At 44.1% G+C, this 20,362-nt stretch overlaps 4 protein-coding genes across 8 annotated transcripts in view; 3 read left to right on the plus strand and 1 right to left on the minus strand.

The window, feature by feature from the left end:
• The window catches only part of LOC139175273 (pre-mRNA-processing factor 39-like), a 38,669-nt gene extending 35,677 nt beyond the window's left edge, over nt 1–2,992 (plus strand). For 2 of the 4 annotated variants that reach the window (XM_070766279.1, XM_070766280.1), the window contains exon 14: nt 2,764–2,992. In XM_070766279.1, the coding sequence (XP_070622380.1) occupies nt 2,764–2,769 (6 nt within the window). In that variant the 3' untranslated portion in view covers nt 2,770–2,992. Of the gene's footprint in view, nt 1–2,448 lie in introns of all 4 variants that reach the window. The other 2 variants (XM_070766281.1, XM_070766278.1) reach the window with 1 other exon arrangement.
• On the minus strand, nt 2,902–6,860 carry MRPL49 (mitochondrial ribosomal protein L49). Its single transcript, XM_070766282.1, has 4 exons — nt 6,723–6,860; nt 5,240–5,405; nt 4,670–4,797; nt 2,902–3,639 (listed from the first exon to the last, which is right to left on the minus strand). Exons 1-4 carry the CDS (start codon nt 6,825–6,827, stop codon nt 3,493–3,495), a joined length of 546 nt encoding a protein of 181 aa, XP_070622383.1. The 5' UTR covers nt 6,828–6,860; the 3' UTR covers nt 2,902–3,492.
• Nucleotides 6,861–6,940: 80 nt separating this feature from the next.
• Nucleotides 6,941–13,630, plus strand: FAU (FAU ubiquitin like and ribosomal protein S30 fusion). 2 transcript variants are annotated; one of them, XM_070766283.1, is made up of 5 exons: nt 6,941–7,029; nt 9,179–9,261; nt 11,197–11,341; nt 12,729–12,784; nt 13,463–13,630. In XM_070766283.1, the coding sequence occupies exons 2-5, from the start codon at nt 9,187–9,189 to the stop codon at nt 13,586–13,588; spliced, it is 402 nt and encodes a 133-aa protein (XP_070622384.1). In that variant the 5' UTR covers nt 6,941–7,029; nt 9,179–9,186; the 3' UTR covers nt 13,589–13,630. The 2 variants fall into 2 exon arrangements, with proteins under 2 accessions (XP_070622384.1, XP_070622385.1); XM_070766284.1 differs by having other exon boundaries at nt 6,942–7,017.
• Nucleotides 13,631–16,087: 2,457 nt separating this feature from the next.
• Nucleotides 16,088–17,514, plus strand: ZNHIT2 (zinc finger HIT-type containing 2). Its single transcript, XM_070766652.1, has one exon. It carries the CDS (start codon nt 16,131–16,133, stop codon nt 17,319–17,321), a length of 1,191 nt encoding a protein of 396 aa, XP_070622753.1. The 5' UTR covers nt 16,088–16,130; the 3' UTR covers nt 17,322–17,514.
• Nucleotides 17,515–20,362: the final 2,848 nt, after the last annotated feature.

Consider the following 20,362-nt stretch of genomic DNA (forward strand, 5'->3'; position numbering starts at 1 on the left):
TCTTTCTTTCTTTCTTTCTCTCTGTCTATCTTCTGGAGGTGTCCTTTTTTGCCTGTGTTTTGGCCTCCTGGAGCATCAATGCACCCCGTTTTTCACTCACACGCCACCTCTGGTAGCATTCTGCAGTCCAAAACAGGCAAAAATGGCTCATTTTTCACCAAAACCAGACCATTTTGCCTGTTTTTGGGGCTCCTTTCACACACACACGCCACCTCTAGTAGCATTCTGCAGTCCAAAACAGGCAAAAATGGCTCATTTTTCACCAAAACCAGACCATTTTGCCTGTTTTTGGGGCTCCTTTCACACACACACGCCACCTCTAGTAGCATTCTGCAGTCCAAAACAGGCAAAAACGACTCGTTTTTTACCAAAACCAGACCGTTTTTGCCTGTTTTTTGGGCTCCTTTCACACTCACACCCACCTCTAGTAGCATTCTGCAGTCTAAAATCAGGTAAAAACTAATAATTTTTGGATTGAAAATGGGCCATTTTCACCTGTTTTGGGGCTCCTTTCATTCTGCAGGCCCAAATTACCTTTCAGTTCCAGCTCCTCAGGGTTTCTGAAGGCAAATCCTGGCTCTGCTGAAGTGTGGGCGGGGAGATTTAGGTGGGGCATGGTCTTGCACCGGCTGGATTAATGGCTTTGGCAGGCCCCATGTGGCCTAGGGGCCATAGTTTGTGGACCCATGACCTATATCAGTGTTTTTCAACCAGTGTGCCGTGGCACACTAGTGTGCCGTGAGACATGGTCAGGTGTGCCGCGAAGAAGGAAGCTCAGGTTCCGGTCTCGCAACTTTTTGCAGAGAGAGAGAGAGAAAGAAAAAGAAAGAAGCAAGAGAGAGTGAGAGAGAAAGCAAGAGAGAGAAAGAAAAGAGAAAGAGAGGGAAAGAAAGTGTCAGAGAGAAAGAAAGCAAGAGAGAAAGAAAACAAGAGAGAGAGAGAGAGAGAAAAGGAGAGGAAGGGAGAGAGAGAGAGAAATGAGCAAAAAGGAGAGGAAAAAAAGAGAAATGAAAAAATGATTGAGACAGAGAAAGAGAGGAAAGAGAGAGAGAAACAAAAGAGAGAGAGAAGTGACTCTTGATTTAAAGCATATGATAAAAAGCACCCAAAGAATAAGAGAGAAACCCTCCCCCCCCCAGCCCTCACCTGTTTTTGGAAATGGTTCAAAAGTGTGTATAAAAATACACACACAAGGGTGGGTAGGAGACAGGGATGGAAAAAGAGAGGAGAGTGTGCCCCAGGATTTTAAAATGTAAAAAATGTGCCACAGCTCAAAAAAGGTTGAAAACCACTGACCTATATGGTCCCTTCCAACTCTGTTAATCCGAATCATCTAAGTCAGTGTTTCTCAACCTTGGCAACTTGAAGATATTTGGACTTCAACTCCCAGAATTCCCCAGCCAGCAAATGGGAGTTGAAGTCCAGATATCTCCAAGTTGCCAAGGTTGGGAAACACTGATCTAAGTGCTAGTGCTAAATTGGCTAAAAGGGTGGAATGAAATGCTGCTGAAGGTAGAAGGCCTATGGTGATTCTAGCTCTTGCTGCCTCTTTTCGCTGGTCAAAGTGACTGGCGTTGTGAATCCAACTTGGTTTGGGGCAGTGTTTCCCAACCTTGGCAACTTGGAGATATCTGGACTTCAATTTCCAGAATTCCCCAGCCAGCATTCGCTGGCTGGGGAATTCTGGGAGTTGAAGTCCAAATATCTTCAAGTTGCCAAGGTTGGGAAACACTGGTTTAGGGGATACGGTGCCCCATCTTGTACCTAACGACTCTGGGCACCTTACAACAAGCTACAATATGCCACAGAAGTGAGTACCACCACTCACATTTTGTAAATAGTAAAGTATATCTTTTCATGGGACAACACTGAAGAAATAACATTTGGGTACAACATAAAGTAGTGCGTATACACCTTGTATAGCAGTGTAAATGTGCTGTCCCCTCAAAATAACGCAACACATCGCCATTAATGTCTAAACTGCTGGCAACAAAAGTATGTACACCTCTAAGTGACAGTGTCCAAATGGTGCCCAAAGGGTCAATATTTTGTGTGCCGCCATTGTTTTCCAGCACTGCCTTGGGCACAGAGCTCACCGGAGCTTCACAGGTTGCCACAAAATCATGGAGCTGGTAAATGCTAGAGACCTTGGGCACTTCCACCTTCCGTTTCAGGGTGCCCCACAGATGCTCAATAGGGTTTAGGTCTGGAAACATGCTTGGCCAGTCCATCACCTTTACCAGGGAGGGAAAATGGCTACTTGGGCCTCACGTGGACATTATCACTCGGGTGTACTCACTTTTGTCATATGAAAAGATATACTTAAATGTTGACAAAATGTGAGGGGGGGGGGTTTCTCCTCACTTCTGTGACATACTATATATAAATTAATCCACATTTCCTAAGTTAACATAACTGCTTTTCCCCCTCCCCCCGTTGCTACTGCAGAATTACAGTAACTATGGATACCAGAACGCGTGGAACTACAATCAGAATTACCAACAGACCTAAAAACAACTGACAGGAGATGGTTGTGTCTGTGGCACTGATGGGCAGCTGCGGCTGCCTTTGCTCAACTTCTCAACGGGAGCAAATGCCTGGCTGCCACCTCTTTTGTGGCAGGGGTGGAGAGCCGGGTTGCTAGCCTTAGACAAACCGGGCCCTTTTTGTATTGATTTATCGTTTCCCCCCCCCTAAATTTCTCAAACTGGAGAGAAACACGTAAGTCATCAAGAGTAAAGAAATGAGATTTCTTCATTCCAGGGCTGAAAAGAATTCACAGCTCAAGGGAAGTCCAGCGGAGTTGCTCCCGAAGGTGCGCAGCCACAGACTGTTGAGACACAGCATCCTCTTCCTGGGTGCAAATTTCATTTCATTTAAAATCAAGGCCTGGGAAACAGCGTTTTGTTTTGTTTTATTTTGTAAAAGGGTTTTTTGCCTCTGTACATTTTCACTTTTTTGCAGCTGTAAATAAACTGGAATTGTTAACGTCTCATCCTGTCTTATTCAAATCATATGCTCAGGTAGCATTTCTCAATGGCAAGACGGGTGGACTTCAACTCCCAGAATTCCCCAGCCAGCATGATTTAAGAAGGGGTGGGCTTCAACTCCATGCTGGCTGAAGAATTCTGGGAGTTGCAATCCACCCAGCTTAAAAGTTGGCAAAATTGGACATCTTAAGGAAAGATTTGTCTCAGCCAATATTAATAGTCACTCAAGAGCTAGTCAACTCTAATTCATATCTGGATGGGAGAGAAAATCCTAGAACAAGAGTGTCGAACTGGGGGGTTACGAGCTGGATGAGTCATGGCAGGTCACGCCACCCCAGCTCCGCAAAGACAAAAAATTAATAATAATCCCAATACATCACATGACATCAACCTCTCGTGGAGACGTTAATAACCTGTGTCCTAGAACAGGGGCCTCCAACCTTTGCAACTGTAAGACTTGTACACTTCAACTCCCAGAGTTCCTCAGCCAGAAAAGCCACATTTAAAAACCTTTGTCCATCAGCCACGTCTTGAGTTCTTCCTCAAAAAAGCCCTTGACACGGATACTACAGGTATTTTCGTTGACTTGGGTTGCTAGCGTTCGTCCGGACAATTCCGTAAGGAAGGCCTTCACGTCATTCTCTAGGGCCTGGAGAAAGAAAAAATGTAGATTTACAGGTTACTCCCTGTATTTATTTATGTGCTTGATTTCTATAGCACTCGGAAACAGGTGGGTTCTAACTTGCTTCCTTCCGTGCTGTGTGGCTGTGCGTGCACATGCGCAGGGCCAAAACCCTGACTTCTGCGCATGGACAGCATCCACGAGAGGCACTGACAGAACCACCTTCAAGACGTGTTACCACCAGTTTACTACCAGTTCTATTCCCCAAAGTGCGAACTGGGAGGAACCCACCTCTGCCAGGAAACCTACCAAAATCCAGCGTAGGGCCTGCAGCCCTAGTTTGACAAACTCCCCCTGGGGAATGGCAATTAGTATGGAGGCAGTCTCTAAGCCAGTGGTTCTCAACCTTTCGAATGCCGTGACCTCTTAACACAGTTACTCATGTTGTGGTGACCCCCAACCATAAGTCGAGTGCCAATTCTCCCAACAGAGCTTTAAGCTGATTGGCAGGAAGGTCAGAGGGACACCCCCACTGTAAACACCTGATTGGTCGGATCGTAAAAACATGTTCCAAGGCACCAGAATAGAAGTTTTAGTGCCTACCCCCGGGGGAAATTGGTCTTTTCCCATGGACTTAGGCCACCCCTATGAAACGGTCATTCAACTCCCAAAGGTGTCCCGTCCCACAGGTTGAGAACCACTGCTCTAAGCGATCGCCCAATGGGCTGCGGTCTGTTCGAAACTGGGCCAGGTGAACGATGGGCAAAGTGCCCATGCAAATTTCCACTCGTGTGAACGGTGGGAAACTGAGCTTCCTTTGTTTCTCTGAAGACATTCCACTATTCAGGAACCTTCATCAGATCTAAAAAAGCTTGTTGGATGAGAAGCGAAACATCTTCAAAGAAAAACAAAGGCAGTCCAGTTGCCTTTTGAAAAAGCACCTTTGGGACAACCATAATCTGGATGACTGAGAATCTCCGGAGAGATTTGAATAATTAAAATCAACTCATAGTGTCAACAGCACTTATACCAGCCTACAGAGAAAGCTATAACCTACCCAAATATCACCTTCAATTTTCCTGATAACGGTCATCTTTCTGGATCCGTGGTGAGAAGTATCTTTGTACACAGGAACATTGTGCATGCGTGACCGTCGTACAAAGTAGGAAAGATCCGGAGGAGGATCTGTGAAAGAATTGGAGACCTAAAATAAATATTACTATGTTGTCTTTTTATACAATAGGTAATTTATAACAAAATCTGGCTGGGGTAATCTACTTGCCTCCTGCTGAACTATTAATTTTGCATACGCTCAATTTAAGAAATGTATTTAAAATAAAAACACAGCTTCTTAGAACTCAGTTCTTCCTGACTCACACCTTTGTTTATAACTTCACATTTTAAATACATTTTAAGAAATGTATTTAAAATGTGAAGTTATAAACAGAGGTGTGAGTCAGGAAGAACTGAGTTCTAAGAAGCTGTGTTTTTATTTTATGAATGCGGTACTCCGCCAAGAAGTCCCAATTTCTCTCGATTTTTCTTCCACGGAAGAAATTTACTGGAATACTTTTTCAAATCTTATATGTTAAGGAAATCGAATTTGGGAATATCTGCCCCATTTTACCTTGTGGTGGCCTCCATCCAGATGGTGTAGGATACTGGTCGTGTTTTGGAGGTACAGGTACTGTGGTAGGTGGTATTAGCCTTTCCACAAATTTATATTCTTCGGTGGACTCAATAATCCCTGGGTACGTCAGGTCTGCAGAATTAGACTTACTTGAAACGTGTCTCTGAAACACAGATGAGATAACAGTGAACAATGACAATAACAATAAGATTCCATGCATGCACAGAAGCAAAAAATCGCCAAAATCTCATGCGCATATCCCCTTGTGCGCAGCGATTGCTACCGGTGCCTTTGCCGTACCGGTAGCAACCCACTACTGAAACCAGGAAGATGGGAGTTCAAGGCCTGCGAGTTCTGTCTTAGCCATGAAAGCCAGTCAGTCTCTCCCTCAGCTCCAACCCACCTTGCAGAGCTGTTGTGGGGAAAATAGAAGAAGGAAAGAGCATCAGATATGTTTGCCACCTTATTTATTTAATTTATTTATTAATTCGACTTCTATGCTGCCCAATCCCAAAGGACCAGGGAGGCTTACAACAGTATGAAATTACAAAAACAATAAAAGGAAGTCAAATATAAAAACTAAACTATAAACCATTGTAACTAACCCGCCAACTTGCATACATAATGTTCATACAATATGGCCATAATAGTTGTTGAATTCATGGACCCCAGGGCTGTTGGCAAAGCCAGATTTTAACGGCCTTAACAAAAGCCAACAGGGTGGGAGCAGTACGGACCTCGGGGATGGGGGTGAGTTGATTCCATAGAGCCGGGGTGGCAACAGAAAAGGCTCTCCCTACAGCCCCACCAACCTGCATTGCTTGGTCGACGGGACCTGGAGGAGGCCAACTCTGTGTGTTCTTATAGGTCTCTGGGAGGTATGTGGCAGGAGATGGTCCCGTAAATAGTCTGGCCCTGAGCCATATAGGGCTTTATAGGTAGTAACCAAGAACTCGAGTTCTTTCCACAGAAAGGCAGGATAAAAATATACCAAAGGCAGGTCTGGCAGGAAAATAAGGCCGCAGTGCATCTAACCATCATACCAACAGAATTGGCTACCAAGCAGAAGTACCATATCACCATCATTTAATCCCTTGTGGGGTTTTAATCTGAGCAACTGAATGGAACTGAATATTTACTGACCCATTGCCCTTCCTGTCACCAATGCGAAGTTTTGTTTCAGCACATATGTGCCCAGAGAAACAAATATCTGCCTTTACCTAGGGATCAAACTCACAGCCTCCTGATTTTGAGGCGAGAACTCCACCTCTAGGCTACCGCACCACTCTAAGCAGAAGTAACATATCTAGGCTGCAAAAACTGGGAGGGCTGCTAGATGGTAGCAAAAATCCGCTCCGTTTGCCTCTTTGAGGCTACCCGTTGTATAGACTCTCTCGAAAAGGTCGTTCCAACCACGCCAGCCCAGCCCGAAACGCTCCCCTCGGAACCCCGTAGACTCTCCCTCCGCCTCTGTCCTTACCAACAAAGCCGCCTGCCGGGGCTGACTAAACCGCCCCACCGCTCGCACTACCAGCAGCGTCTTCCTCAATCCGACAGCCGCGAAAGCTGAGGGAAAGGCGGCCATTTTGCCTCGGGGGCATGCGCAGGATGACGTTGAGGTGGTCGCCCGTGGGTGACGTCACGCAGAGCGAGAGGCGGCGCGCGTTCCTTCCGCAGAGCGCCTGCGCTTCTCGCTCCGCCCCTTCCGTCAGTCTTTCCTTTTCCTCTTCGGCGTGAGGCGGCGGCAGTTTCTCTTCTCTGCGGCCTCCATTTTGGCACGGCGTGAGGCGAGTGAGGGGCGCAAATTTTACTTTTTACGGGGTGGGCAACTTCATTTATTTGAGGGAGAGGTCAGAGGCCTCTCCCTTTCCAGCCCTTAAACTCCCATCTTCCACGGCCAAATCTCCTCAAGTGCTAACCCATCATCTGGTACTAACCCATCATCCCCGGCCGCCTCTCCTTCCCGCCCCTCGAGTCTTTCCAGGTTCACCGGCGCGTCCCCGGCGCTCTCTGGCCTTCTCCCTGCGGCTTCCCAGGTTTGGGGGCAGCTTTAGACTCCCACGCCCATGCTCCCCAGCCTCGGTTCCGACAGGGCGAAACGAATGGGGCCTTGAAGGCCACCGCGGGGAGGGAAGGGGAGTAAAAGAAAGCTATTTAAATGCTGGGGGGGGGACAGCTGAGAGCCACAGTGTCTGAAACTAAAGTTGGGTCAGGAAAGAAATATAGGTAGTCCTCGACTTACCACCACAATATGAGCCCAGCATTTCTGTTCCTAAGGGAGACACTTGTTAAGTTTGTTTTCCCCGTTTTGCGACTGTTCTTGCCCCAGTTTGTTAAGTGAATCGCTGCAGTGGTTGAGTCACCTGGTTGTTAAGCGAATCGGATTTCCCCATTGGTTTTGCTGGGCAGAAGGTCACATAAAAGGGATCACCTGACCCCCAACATTGACCCTTATAAATGTGAGTCGGTTGCCAAGCATCTGGATTTTCTTTTATCACCTTTGCCCTCCAAAATCCCCAAATGGGGATGCTGCAATGGTTGTAAGTGTGAAAAAGATAATCCTAAATCCTCTCCTTAAGTGTTGGTCACATTTATTTATTTTTATTTATTTGTTTTGCCAAGTATGTATTGGTGGTATACAAAGATATAACAATGTTTATATGCATGATACTAGTAAGAGAGAAATATAATGACAGGAGGAAGGGCACGCTGGTGCACTAGAATAGAATAAAAATAACAATAGACTATTAGAATATAATATAAATAGGAATAGAATAGAATATAAATTAGAATAGGAATAGAATAGAATTTTATTGGCCAAGTGTGATTGGACACACAAGCAATTTGTCTTTGGTGCATGAAAGATCTCAGTGTACATAAACGATAAATTTGTCAAGAATCATGAGGTACAACAGTTAATGATAGTCCTGGTACAAACAAGCAATCAGGTCATATTAGGAGCCAATCAATAATAAATTTTAAGGATACAAACAACAAAGTTACAGTCATACAGTCATTTGTGGGAGAAGATGGGTGATGGGAACAATGAGAAGATAATGCAGGTTTAGGAAATAGTTGGTAAGGTGTTAAGTTGAGGACTACCTGTATAGGCAAGGAAAAAGAGACTGACCAGTGTGTTGGGTTTAATGGAAGAGACAGGTAAGGAAGAACCTGGAATTGTGATGCTGGGGGGAGGTCTAAGCGTAGCCCTTTGCTGTATTGGTGATTTTAAGAGGGGTGGATTTCATCTCCCATAATTTCCCAGCCAGCATGATTTTATATGGTTTTATTTCTCTTAAGCTGCCGAGAGTTGCCTTGAGGTGAGATGAATGGCATATCAATTTAATAAATCGCAAATGGTAAATAAAAATAAATCTAGGCAGTTCCATCTTACACATTCTGTTTTTAGTTTGGCTCAACATATAAAATAATGGTTCGTTATATTTATCAACCAAATGGGTGTGCAGCCCATCTCAGCAAAATAGAACTCTATATAAGGGGGGGGCCCAAACTTGGCAAGTTTAAGTCTTGTGGACTTCAACTCTGGAGAATCCTGGGAATTGAAGTTCACAAGTCTTAAAGTTGCCAAGTTTGAAGACCTCTGCCCTATATATTCCCTCCATTCCCTTTCTAAGTCCTGGATCACTGATTATCAGGATAGAAACCCCAAGCTCACATTTTGTTGTCGGAAAGGATGGAGTGGCTTGAAAAAGTGGTTATAGGCCCCAGCTCTTCTTTGTGAATATAGGATTATCAGACTATGTTCCATTCTTGTGGATTATCAAACATTCTCTTTATTTTATTCCCTGCGTTGTCTAAAAGCAGCAAGGGTTGGAAGAGACTGGTGTAATTAGATTCTACCATTGTTAGGATACTCAATTCTTTGAAGTCTTGGGCTGCTAATCTTAATGACTACTTTGCTTTTCATCCCTACAGGTGAAACCATGCAGCTGTTCGTTCGTGCTCAGAATCTGCACACCCTTGAGGTGTCTGGACATGAAACAATTTCTCATCTTAAGGTAAAAGCTTTTTTTAAAGCTTTATGTGAACCTTTCGTTCTGATGAGTACTGTTAGCATTTGTTTCTCCCAAATAAATATTCCCTCAGACCAAGGCCAGGGCTGAAATAATTTTCAGACTGGGACTTTCTAAAACAGTTTGCAGCAATAATTGTTGTTCTTTGATGAATGTGTTTTCCATTTAATCAGCTTTGGCCAAGAAGTAGCAATGTATAAAAGTGTCTGGTCCTAGCTCTTTCAGAATGTTATATCTATCATGTATTTTGGAAAGGGTATTTTAATTATCATGGAAATACGATCCTTGAAACTCATATAGAATATTCTGCTCTTTTTGTGCCTTCTTTCATTGTTGAAGCTTTTCCCCCCTCATAGTTGTTGTAGTTTTTGGTTGGTTATCTTTGATTGGGTGAGAAATAATCCCTTAAATTTGTGTTTTGGGGCAAAGTGCAAACTTTGCTGTCCTGTTAGTCTTTTGCAGCTTATTTTCCGGATTTTTACTTGAGTTTATTGATGAAAGGCAATTGCAGTGGCTGTTCTGTGAGCTAAATTTTTAAATTTAAATGAAATCTGAAATCCTAAATTCTTAAAGTGGTGAATTTCAGATGTCCAAGAATGGAACATAGTCTGATAATCCTATATTCACATTAAAAATTGTGTAGAAGTGAGTCTTTTCACTACAATTCTTGGGCAACATTTCTTCAAATCTGTTTTCAGACGAGGGACTGTCCAATAGACAAACTGAAATGTAAGAAATGTGTCCTCCTGGCTCACAGCAGTCTGTGACAGGTTTTATCAGAACATTCCCATTACGACATCTGAATCTCAAGGAGTTTCTTCTAAGACCACTGTACTCTGTAGATAGCAGAAAGTTAGGAAGTAACCTGAGATCTATTATGTAATTACTTGTGGATATGTATCCATGTATCATGCTGGAGAAGGATGGCCTAGAAATCAGTCAGTCAATCAATCAAATAACAAATAAATAAACATTTTCCCCTGTTTTCTGAAATGAATAAATATCAATGTATCTCTTTGCCTCTGTAAAGGCGTTTTCCAGCATTCTTTCCAAGGAGACCCTCCATTGTGCCATGTTAAGAATAGGTACTGCGGTGAACCTTGATTATTTGCTATAGGTCTTGTGCTTTGATTGCACCATTTGTATTCAACACCCTCCCCCCCCTCAGTTTATTTTTGATATTTCAGGTGATAAATTTTCATGCTTCCAGGCTTTGTCCTGGGAAACACTCATAGTGTTAAAAACTGATGGGTGCTGGCAATACTGCAATGGAATTTTGTGTTTATAAGGCATTTCCTAAATATTGTCATCCGCCAAATTTTTAAACATGAACTTCCATATAATGTCCAAAGATGCATTTGTCAAGAATCGTAAGGTACAGCACTTAACGATTGTCTTAGGGGTCAAATTAGGAATGAGGAAACAATATTAATAAAAATCTTAAGGATACAAGCAGGATGCGAGGGGCTGTAAATATTTTCATAGCCCTTATTTTGACTCGTGCAGTATATATGTCCTCAATGGAAGGCAGATTGGCAGCAATTGTTTTTTCTGCAGTTCCGATTCTCCTCTGAAGTCTGTGTTGGTATTGTTGGGTTGCAGAACCAAACCAGACAGTTATCGAGGTGCAGATGACAGACTCAATGATTCCTCTGTAGAACTGGATCAGCAGCTCCTTGGGCAGTTTGAGCTTCCTGACTTGGCGCAGAAAGAACATTCTTCGTTGTGCTTTTTTTTGATGATATTTTTGATGTTAGGTGACCATTTTAGGTCTTGAGATAGGATAGAACCTAGAAGTTTGAAGGTCTCTACTGTTGATACTGTGTTGTCTAGTATTGTGAGAGGTGGTAGGATGGGATGGATGAATTGAAGCAAAGTGTGAGTTATTCATGTTCCCACTCGTCTTTCTTCCCTGTTTAGGCTCGCATCGAGTCTCTGGAGGGCATCGCCCTTGACGATCAAGTGATTCTTCTGGGCGGGATCCCCTTGGAAAATGACTCTGTCATTGGTCAATGTGGCATCAGTGACCTTACCACTTTGGAGGTTACTGCGCGCATGCTTGGTGGTAAGTACCAAAGTACCTGGATGGAAGCTTGTTAGAGGAACAGTAAAATTTCCAGGGCGGTTGTATACCCCCCCCCCCCCCAAAAAAATCCCTGTGGACACAGGAAAAGGGGGGGGGATTACTATTTTCTACAAATTTCTGTGTTGTGTTGGTAGAAGATATAGTCATGATAGACTTAACCATACATTACTCTTTATTCAGTTAACTCAATTTTATGAGTTTTGATTACACCCAAAACAGTGAAATAATCCCCTAAACAAACTTTACAAGATTATTTAAGGCTAAAATATGATTGGCTGATATTCAGATATTTAGTAACTGATTCCTATTTTCCCTGTAAAAACCATCTCCTATTTATGAAGTTTGCAGTGTCCGGAAACGTGTGTGTGTCACGTGATCCCCTGGGGAAGGGGGAAGCCAGACTCACTTAATAAGTATGTTACTAACATAACTGTGGTGATCCACTTAACATATGTGGGTTAAATGGGGCAAAACTCGCTTAACAAATGTCTCACCTAGCATTTTGGGCTCAATTATGGCTGTAAGTCCCCTGGCTGATGGATGTTTGTATGATTGTTGTTTGAATGGGTATGACTGATTTTTAACACAGCTGGGCTTTTTAGATTGTTTAATTTTAATTTAATTGGATTTAGCTATTGTAATTGTTTTTATATGTTGTAAGCCGCTCCAAGTCCTCGGAGAAGGGCGGCATATAAATCCAATTAATAAATAAAATAAGTAAATAAATGTATACTTGAAAAATTAGAATATTGTGCAAAAGTTCATTTATTCCAGCAATGCAACTTAAAAGGTGGAACGTAATATATGAGAGAGACTCACTACATGCAAGCAAGATATTTCAAGCTGTGATTTGTCATAATTGTGATGATGATGGGGTACAGCTCATGAAAACCCCAAATCCACACTCAGAAAATTAGAATATTACATCCGATCAATAAAAAAAGGATTGTACATAGAGCAATATCAGACCTCTGAAAAGTATAAGCATGCATATGTACTCAGAACCTGGTTTGGGCCCCTTTTGCAGCAATTACTGCCACAATGCGACGTGGCATGGAAGCTATCAGCCTGTGGCACTGCTGAGATGGAAGACCAGATGTTTCAATAGCGTCCTTCTCTTCTGCATTGTTTGGTCTCATGTCTCTCGTCTTTCTCTTGGCAATGCCCCATAGATTCTGTATGAGTCTCTCATATATTAGCCTCACCTTTTAAGTTGCATTACTGAAATAAATGAACTTTTGCACCATATTCTTAATTTTTCGAGTTTCCCCTGTATTAATCTCATGGTCCCTTGTGACTCTCATCAGGTATGTTGGCTTTGTTTTCCCTGTAAAAACCATCTCTTTTCTTCTCTCTCTCTCTTTAGGGAAGGTCCACGGTTCCCTGGCTCGTGCTGGCAAAGTGAGAGGCCAAACCCCAAAGGTGGGCAGCTCGAGATGACCCACAGTTGTGATTGGGAGACATGGTGGCTTTTGGGACGTCTTTCAGGCGTCTGTTTGTGGACTCCCAAGAACAGCGGAAGGCGCCTGAATTGTCAGGGGCTTTTCATTTCAATTGCTGGGAGAGACCCTTCACCTAGAAAGGAAATCACCACCCAGAACATAAAACCCAATTCTTTGTGTATCTAATCACTCTTTCCCCCTATAAAATATTCTAGTCTAGCCTGTATTTATCCTGAGACAATATTCTCACATTCCCTCTGTATACAACTCCCAATAAAAACACCTAAGTAATAGCCAGACAATCCTAACTGGTAAAATAGGAGGGGATAACTTTTCCAAATGTGAAAGAGGGTGTATTTTTGCAGGGGGAGTTAGGAAAGAGCTTGGGCCTGCCCAACAGCAAATTCAATTCAATTCAATTTATTAGATTTGTATGCCGCCCCTCTCCGAAGACTCGGGGCGGCTCACAACAACAATAAAAACAATATTCTAGCGAAAACAAATCTAATATTAAAAAGCACATAAAAACCCTATCAAATTTAAAAAGCAAACAACACATACATGAAAAATAAATATAAAAAAGCAAAGCTAAAATTGAATTCCGGGAGAAGGCTGACCAGATCTTTGACTGATGCCTGCTTAATGTATGTTCTCTCAGGTTGCTAAGCAAGAAAAGAAGAAGAAGAAGACCGGCCGGGCCAAGAGGCGCATGCAATACAACCGCCGATTTGTCAACATCGTGCCCAGCTTTGGTAAAAAGAAGGGTCCAAATGCCAACTCCTAAAGAGCACCCAGTCATATAATAAAAATCATATATTTGCCTGGACCATTTCCTGGTGTGGCTGCTGCTTTTCCTATTTGTAAATACGTGAGTGCAGATCAAGCTTGAGATCATTGGCCAAAGGGGGAGAAGGGCTTTATATGTACAGTAGAGTCTCAGTAATACAACACTCTGGATTATCCGACATCGTGGCTGCTTGGGGGCGTGGCTGTAGGCATTTCCGCCTCTTCCCCCCCCCCCCCCAGACATGCCCCCAAACATGACAGCCACAATGGAGAAGCAATCTGGGAGGAGGGAGGCAAGCTAGAGAGAGAGACAGAGACAGAAACGGGCGAGAGAGAGAGACGGGGACGGAAGCAGTACAGTAGGGTCTGGATTATCTGACATTTCGGCTATCTGACTATCAACCCGCCCATTTATGTCGGAGAACCGAGATTACTGTATGTCGTTCCACAAGAATATTTTCTGTTTAAGCCATCGTCATCTTTTAATGACCCTGGGCAACTAAATGGAGCTGAAAGTTTACTGGCCCATTGCCTTTCCTGTTGCCAATGTGGAGTTTTATTCAGATATATTCTGATCATTCCCAGAGAGAAATACCTGCTTCTACCTAGAATCGAAGTCGCAGCCTCCCGATTGTGAGCCAAGAGCTCTACCTCTAGGCCAGATTTTGTATTTAAGTGTTTCTTAACCTTGACAGTTTTGAAACGTGGACTTCAACTCCCAGAATTCCCTAGGCAGCCATTAAAAATAGCAATAGCATTTACACTTATATACCGCTTTATGGTGCTTTTACAGCCCTCTCTAAGCGGTTTACAGAGTCAGCCTCTTGCCCCCAACATTCTGGGTCCTTATTTGACCCACTTTGGAAGGATGGAAGGCTAAGGCTTATCAGGAAAGACTTCATGAACTCAATCTGTGTAGTCTGGAGCAGTGTTTCCCAACCTTGTCAACTTGAAGATATTTGGACTTCAACTCCCAGAATTCCCCAGCCAGCCAAGGTTGGGAAACACTGGTCTGGAGGACAAAAGGAAAAGGGGGGGTGGGGACATAATCAAAATGTTTAAATAAGGTTCAGGAGGGAAGTGTTTTTAATAGGAAAGTGAACGCAAGAACAAGGGGACACAATCTCAGGTAAGTTGGATCAGAAACAACATGAGAAAATATTTTGCTGAAAGTAGTAGATGCTTGGAACAAACTTCCAGCAGACGTGGTTGGTAACCCCAGTAACTGAATTTAAATTAAACATGCCTGGGATAAACAGATCTATCCTAAGATAAGATACAGGAAATAGTATAAAGGCAGACTAGGTGGACCATGAGGTCTTTTTCTGCCGTCAGTCTTCTGGTGGTGAAATTTGAACTGCTGAACTACAGCTCGCTACTGTGCCATACTGTTATATAGGCAGTCCTAACTTTATGACCACAATGGAGCCCCCCCCCCCAAAAAAAACTATTTTGCTAAGCGAGATGGTTATTAAGTAAGTTTTGTCTCATTTTACGACCTTTCTTACCATAGCTGTTATAAAAGGAATCGCTGCAGTTGAGTTAGTTAACAGTTAAACCATCTTCCCCTTTGAAAGACGGTTGCAAATGGGAATCAAATGCCCCCCTGACCCTGTGGCCATAATACAAGACGTTTGCCAAAGTGTCCAAATTTTGATCACGTGACCACGAGGGCGCTGCAACAGTCACAAAAAACTGCCACAAGTCACTGTTTTTCCACTGCTGTCATAAATTCAAAAAGTCACTAAACGAACTGTTGCAAGTCAAGGACTACCTGCATAAAGAGATCTAGTGGGTCGAAGACCACCTTTTAAAAGGATCTAGTTGGGCTTTCACGTTGAGCCACAAATGGACTTGAAAGAATTTGATGGTGAGACCAGCAGGAATCTCGGAGAAGTAAAACCAGTTGCAGTTCAAGGTCATCAAACATTGTATTCTTTGTATCTGTTCATTGCTTTTATTCCGTTTTTAACCATTAGCCATTTAGAGATAGTCCTCAACTTATGACCAAAAATCTCTGGTGCTCGGCAAGACAGCTAGGGGAGTTTTGCCACAGTTGTTAGGGTCACTAAATAAATCTGGGTTTACTGCTTGTCAGATGGGCAAAATTTCACACACACACACAGACAGATGCTGCAACGGTCGTTAAGTGTGAATTTTGGTCATAAGTCAATGCCAGGCTCTCTTGCAAACAGTATGGAGATGTTTAGTCAAAAACTGGTTTATTTTGCACTTTGGATGCTTAGTCCAAAATCCTAGAAAGGGACTTCAATTCCCAGAATCCTTTTCTTCGAAAAAAAAAACCTGTTAGAAAAAAAGGATTCCCGGAGAAAGGAATTCCACCTATTACAGCAGGGCCCGGTGCATCATGGTCATTGTAGTTCTCAGAAACGAAGCAAGTGGCAGGGCTACGTCTCCCTTCAACTCTCTGAAGCGCTTTCCGAGTCGCGCCTGCGTATTAGGACAAGGGAATAAGCGTTTCCCCCCCCCCCTCCGGAAATAGCCGAGCGTTCTCGGTGCCGCTCGGGCGCTTCCGACGCATGGAGGCCTCGGGTGGCTGCGGCTTGTGCCAGGCCGAGCGCGCGCCTTACACCTGCCCGCGTTGCCACGTCCGCTTCTGCTCCGTGCCTTGCTACCGGGAGCACGGCTCCTGCGCTCGGGACTTCCAGGCGCGAGAGTTGCAGCTGCGGCTCCAGGGCCAGCGGGGGGACCCGGCTGCCCGAAGCCGCCTGAATGAGGCCCTTCTCCGGCTGCGGGAACTAGGCGAGCCCGGGGATTCGGAGCCCGAGCTAGGCCTCGACCCTCAGGACGACGACCTGTGGGAGCAGCTGACCCCTCAGCAGCGCCAGAGGTTCCAAGAACTGCTGAGCAGCGGGAAGATATCGGGGCTCCTGCCTCCTTGGAAACCCTGGTGGGCCGTGGAAATTCAGGGACCACCCCTGGTCCAGGTCCTTGGAGCTAAAGATGCCCAAGAAGACTCTCAGCCGCAGCAGCAAGGCCTGGAGGCTTCATCCCGGCCATCAAATGAAGAAACCGCCTCAGGGGACTCCAATCTGCCTCCTGGCCAGGATTCGAACTCGCTACCTGCCATTCCTGACGTGATTCACCCATTGAGCGACCTCACCGGCGTCCCCGTCTCCCCCCTGGTGCGCTTCCAGCTGCCCAACGTCCTTTATGCCTATGCCTATGCTCTGTCCCTCTACAACGGAGAGGCCGACGATGCCCAGATTCTGCCCGAAGTCTGTGAGACCCTCTTGGACCTCTCGGCGGCGCTGGGCGCCCAGAGAGTCTTCACCTCCACGGGCGAGGCCTTGCAAGCCGCCTTACAAGCCGTTGTGGATGGGCACTACCCGGAATGCCCGCTGGGCAAAACCGGAGCGATGCAAGCGGTGGGTCAGATTTTAAGGGGGCCCAACCCGGAGAAGCGGAGCCTGTTCGCCCTGGCGGCTTTGGCCCACCTGGCCAGGCTGTTGGGTCGAGGCAAACACTGCTTGTCGTTTGCCGAGGACCGGCCCCGGATCTACAAGGCGAAGAAGAAATGCGAATTCCTGCTTTCCTGGGCAAAAGAGAACGAGGAGCAGCTGCCCTGCCTGGCTTTGGAAGTCCAGAGGGAATACGTAGCCCATGTGGCGGATGCCAAGGAAGTGGGCGCCATCACCCAGGAGCTGGAGAAGATGTGGGGAGGGATAGTGCCGCCTTCCAAGCAGCCTTTGATAGAAGAATTGGACTAAAAGCCCGTTTCCATACAAAGGATCGGATGGAAACGGGACAGGAGGGGGCCCGAGACAGGAGAAATTGGGGGACCTTTTTATATATATATTAAGTTTTTAATTTGATGTTATTTATACATATCAATGTGCGAATGGTGCGATACCTGAGTATTCTACATTCCAATACAAATAAACATAATATTGTTACTCCTTATATTTCATTTTCATTATTTCATGTCATTTACACACATCCTTTGCTACCGCTGTCAGGCCAAAGCTATCAGTTGAGTTGGAGACTTTGGCCTGCTGCATAATACACTGCTCAAAAAAATAAATAAAGGGAACACTTAAACAACACAATATAACTCCAAGTAAATCAAACTTGTCCACTTAGGAAGCAACACTGATTGACAATCAATTTCACCTGCTGTTGTGCACATTCAACTTTGTACAGAACATATTCCAAGAGGATATTTCATTCATTCAGATCTAGGATGTGTCCTTTGTGTTCTCTTTATTTTTTGAAGCAATATAGAATGTAGAATGTGTTAGTACTGTGGGAATTTACGTGGGGCGGTTGCATGAAAGTTTAGAGTAGTAGCCATAACAAATTCCTTCTAGAACAGTGGTTCTCAATCTTTCTAATGTTGCAACCCTTTAATACAGTTCCTCATGTTGTGGTGACCCCCAACCATAAGTATAGCACCAATTCTCCCAACAGCTTTAAGCTGATTGGCAGGAAGGTCAGAGGGACACCCCGCACTGTAAACACCTGATTGATCGGATTGTAAAAATACAGAATAGAACCTTTAGTTCCCCCTGGTCTTAGGTGACCCCTGTGAAAGGGTCGTTCGATCCCCAAAGAGGTCCCAACCCTAGGTTGAGAACCACTATGATAATCAAGGCCATCCTTTGTTCAACACCTGCCCAGAAGTTGATGGGAGGATCGGACACGTTGGCAGAAACAGACTGGACCATGTGATGAACCTGTGGTTGTGGTAACAAGATGAACTTTAAACTGTGTGGAAAAATCTACGGTTCGGGTTTCTCCAAGATGTCCTAATATGGTTCTGTTAATAAATCAGAACTTTGAGGAAGGCCATGCCTCGGACTCTGATTTAATTTTCGGATGATATTTGAAACGCTGACAACTGCCCTTCAGTTCTTAAACCTCCTTGTTCTTTACATATCTTGATATACACTGCTCAAAAAAATAAAGGACACATCCTAGATTTGAATGAATGAAATATTCTCATTAAATATTTTGTTCTGTACAAAGTTGAATGTGCACAACTGCATGTGAAACAGATTGTCAATCAGTGTTGCTTCCTGAAGGGACAGTTTGATTTCACAGGAGTTTGATTTACTCAGTTATATTGTGTTGTTCAAGTGTTCCCTTTATTTTTTGAAAAGTATATTAATATAGATGCACTATTATCCCAGCGACCTCCAGGTCCTGTCAACAAAACAATGTCGTTTGGTGGGGGCCAGGGGAAGAGCCTTCTCTGTGGCGGCCCCGGCCCTCTGGAACCAACTCCCCCGGAGATTAGAATTGCCCCCACCCTCCTTGCCTTTCGTAAACTTCTTAAAACCCACCTCTGTCGTCCAGCGTGGGGGAACTGAGACATCTCCCCCTGCCTATTTATTTATTTATTTATTAGTTGGACTTGTATGCCGCCCCTCTCCGGAGACTCGGGGCGGCTCACAACAAGTAAAAACAGTCACAACAATCCAATTAATTAAAATATTTAACGATTTAAGAAAACCCCATGTAATAGCAAACACACACACAAGCATACCATGTATAATTAACATGCCCAGGGGAGATGTTTAGTTTCCCCATGCCTGACGGCAAAGGTGGGTCTTAAGGAGTTTTCGGAAGGCAGGAAGAGTAGGGGCAGTTCTAATCTCCGGGGGGAGTTGGTTCCAGAGAGCCGGCGCCGCCACAGAGAAGGCTCTTCCCCTGGGACCCGCCAACCGGCATTGTTTAGTTGACGGGACCCGGAGAAGGCCCACTCTGTGGGACCTAATCGGTCGCTGGGATTTGTGCGGCAGGAGGCGGTCTCGGAGATATTCTGGTCCGATGCCATGAAGGGCTTTAAAGGGCTATGTAGTCCTAGTGCATGATATGGCTGTATGTATGGGTTTTTTATATTGGGGTTCCTTGCTTTTAGATTTTTAAATGTATAATTGCTATCTTAGATTTTAACTATTAGATTTGTCAGTATATATTGTTTTTTGTCACTGTTGTGAGCCGCCCCGAGTCTGCGGAGAGGGGCGGCATACAAATCTAATTATTATTAATAATAAATAATAATAATAATAATAATAATAATAATAATAATAATAATAATATTCTCCTCTTATTTCTATCTCTGTTTTAACTTACTTTCCCCCCATGTCACTATAACATTGAAACATGTTTCTTTTTTATTTCCCATCTTAAACCTGTTTTAGTATTTATATTTCCCTTATTTAGCACTTCACATCCATTTATGTTAAATAAATCTTTTATTATTCAATGAAGCCTAAACTTGAAGATGAGAAAGATACTGTTTTTTCCCCACCCCGCAAAATGGACATGAATTGGTGGCAACAGAGGGAAAGCTGTAATTAAAAAAGCAAAATCAGGAATCCTGTGTTTGTGCCCTCTCGTTTGTTTCCTGCTTTTTAAAAATCAGGTTAACACAAGACAACTATGTTTACTTGGGAGTCGAGAGTGAAATCTTAGTGCAGCGATTTCTCAATCGTGGCAATTTTTAAGATCTGGGGACTTCAACTCCCAGAATTCCCCAGCCAACATTGGTTGGCTGGGGAATCCTGGGAATTGAAGTCCAAACGTCTTAAACCATGCAGGTTGGGGAATTAGCGTCATAAGTCAAGCTGTACAGTATTAGTTTTAAAGAGCGGCATCTAAAATGAATATTCAGAGATGGATGTCTATCTAGAGCAGTGGTTCCCAACCTTCTTAATGCCGCAATCCTTTAATACAGATCCTCATGTTGTGGTGACCCCCAACCATAAAATAACAAAGTTATTAGGAAACTCAGGGATGGGTTTTA

The sequence above is a fragment of the Erythrolamprus reginae genome, chromosome 13 (assembly GCF_031021105.1).
Source record: "Erythrolamprus reginae isolate rEryReg1 chromosome 13, rEryReg1.hap1, whole genome shotgun sequence".
Taxonomy (NCBI): Eukaryota; Metazoa; Chordata; class Lepidosauria; order Squamata; family Dipsadidae; genus Erythrolamprus; species Erythrolamprus reginae.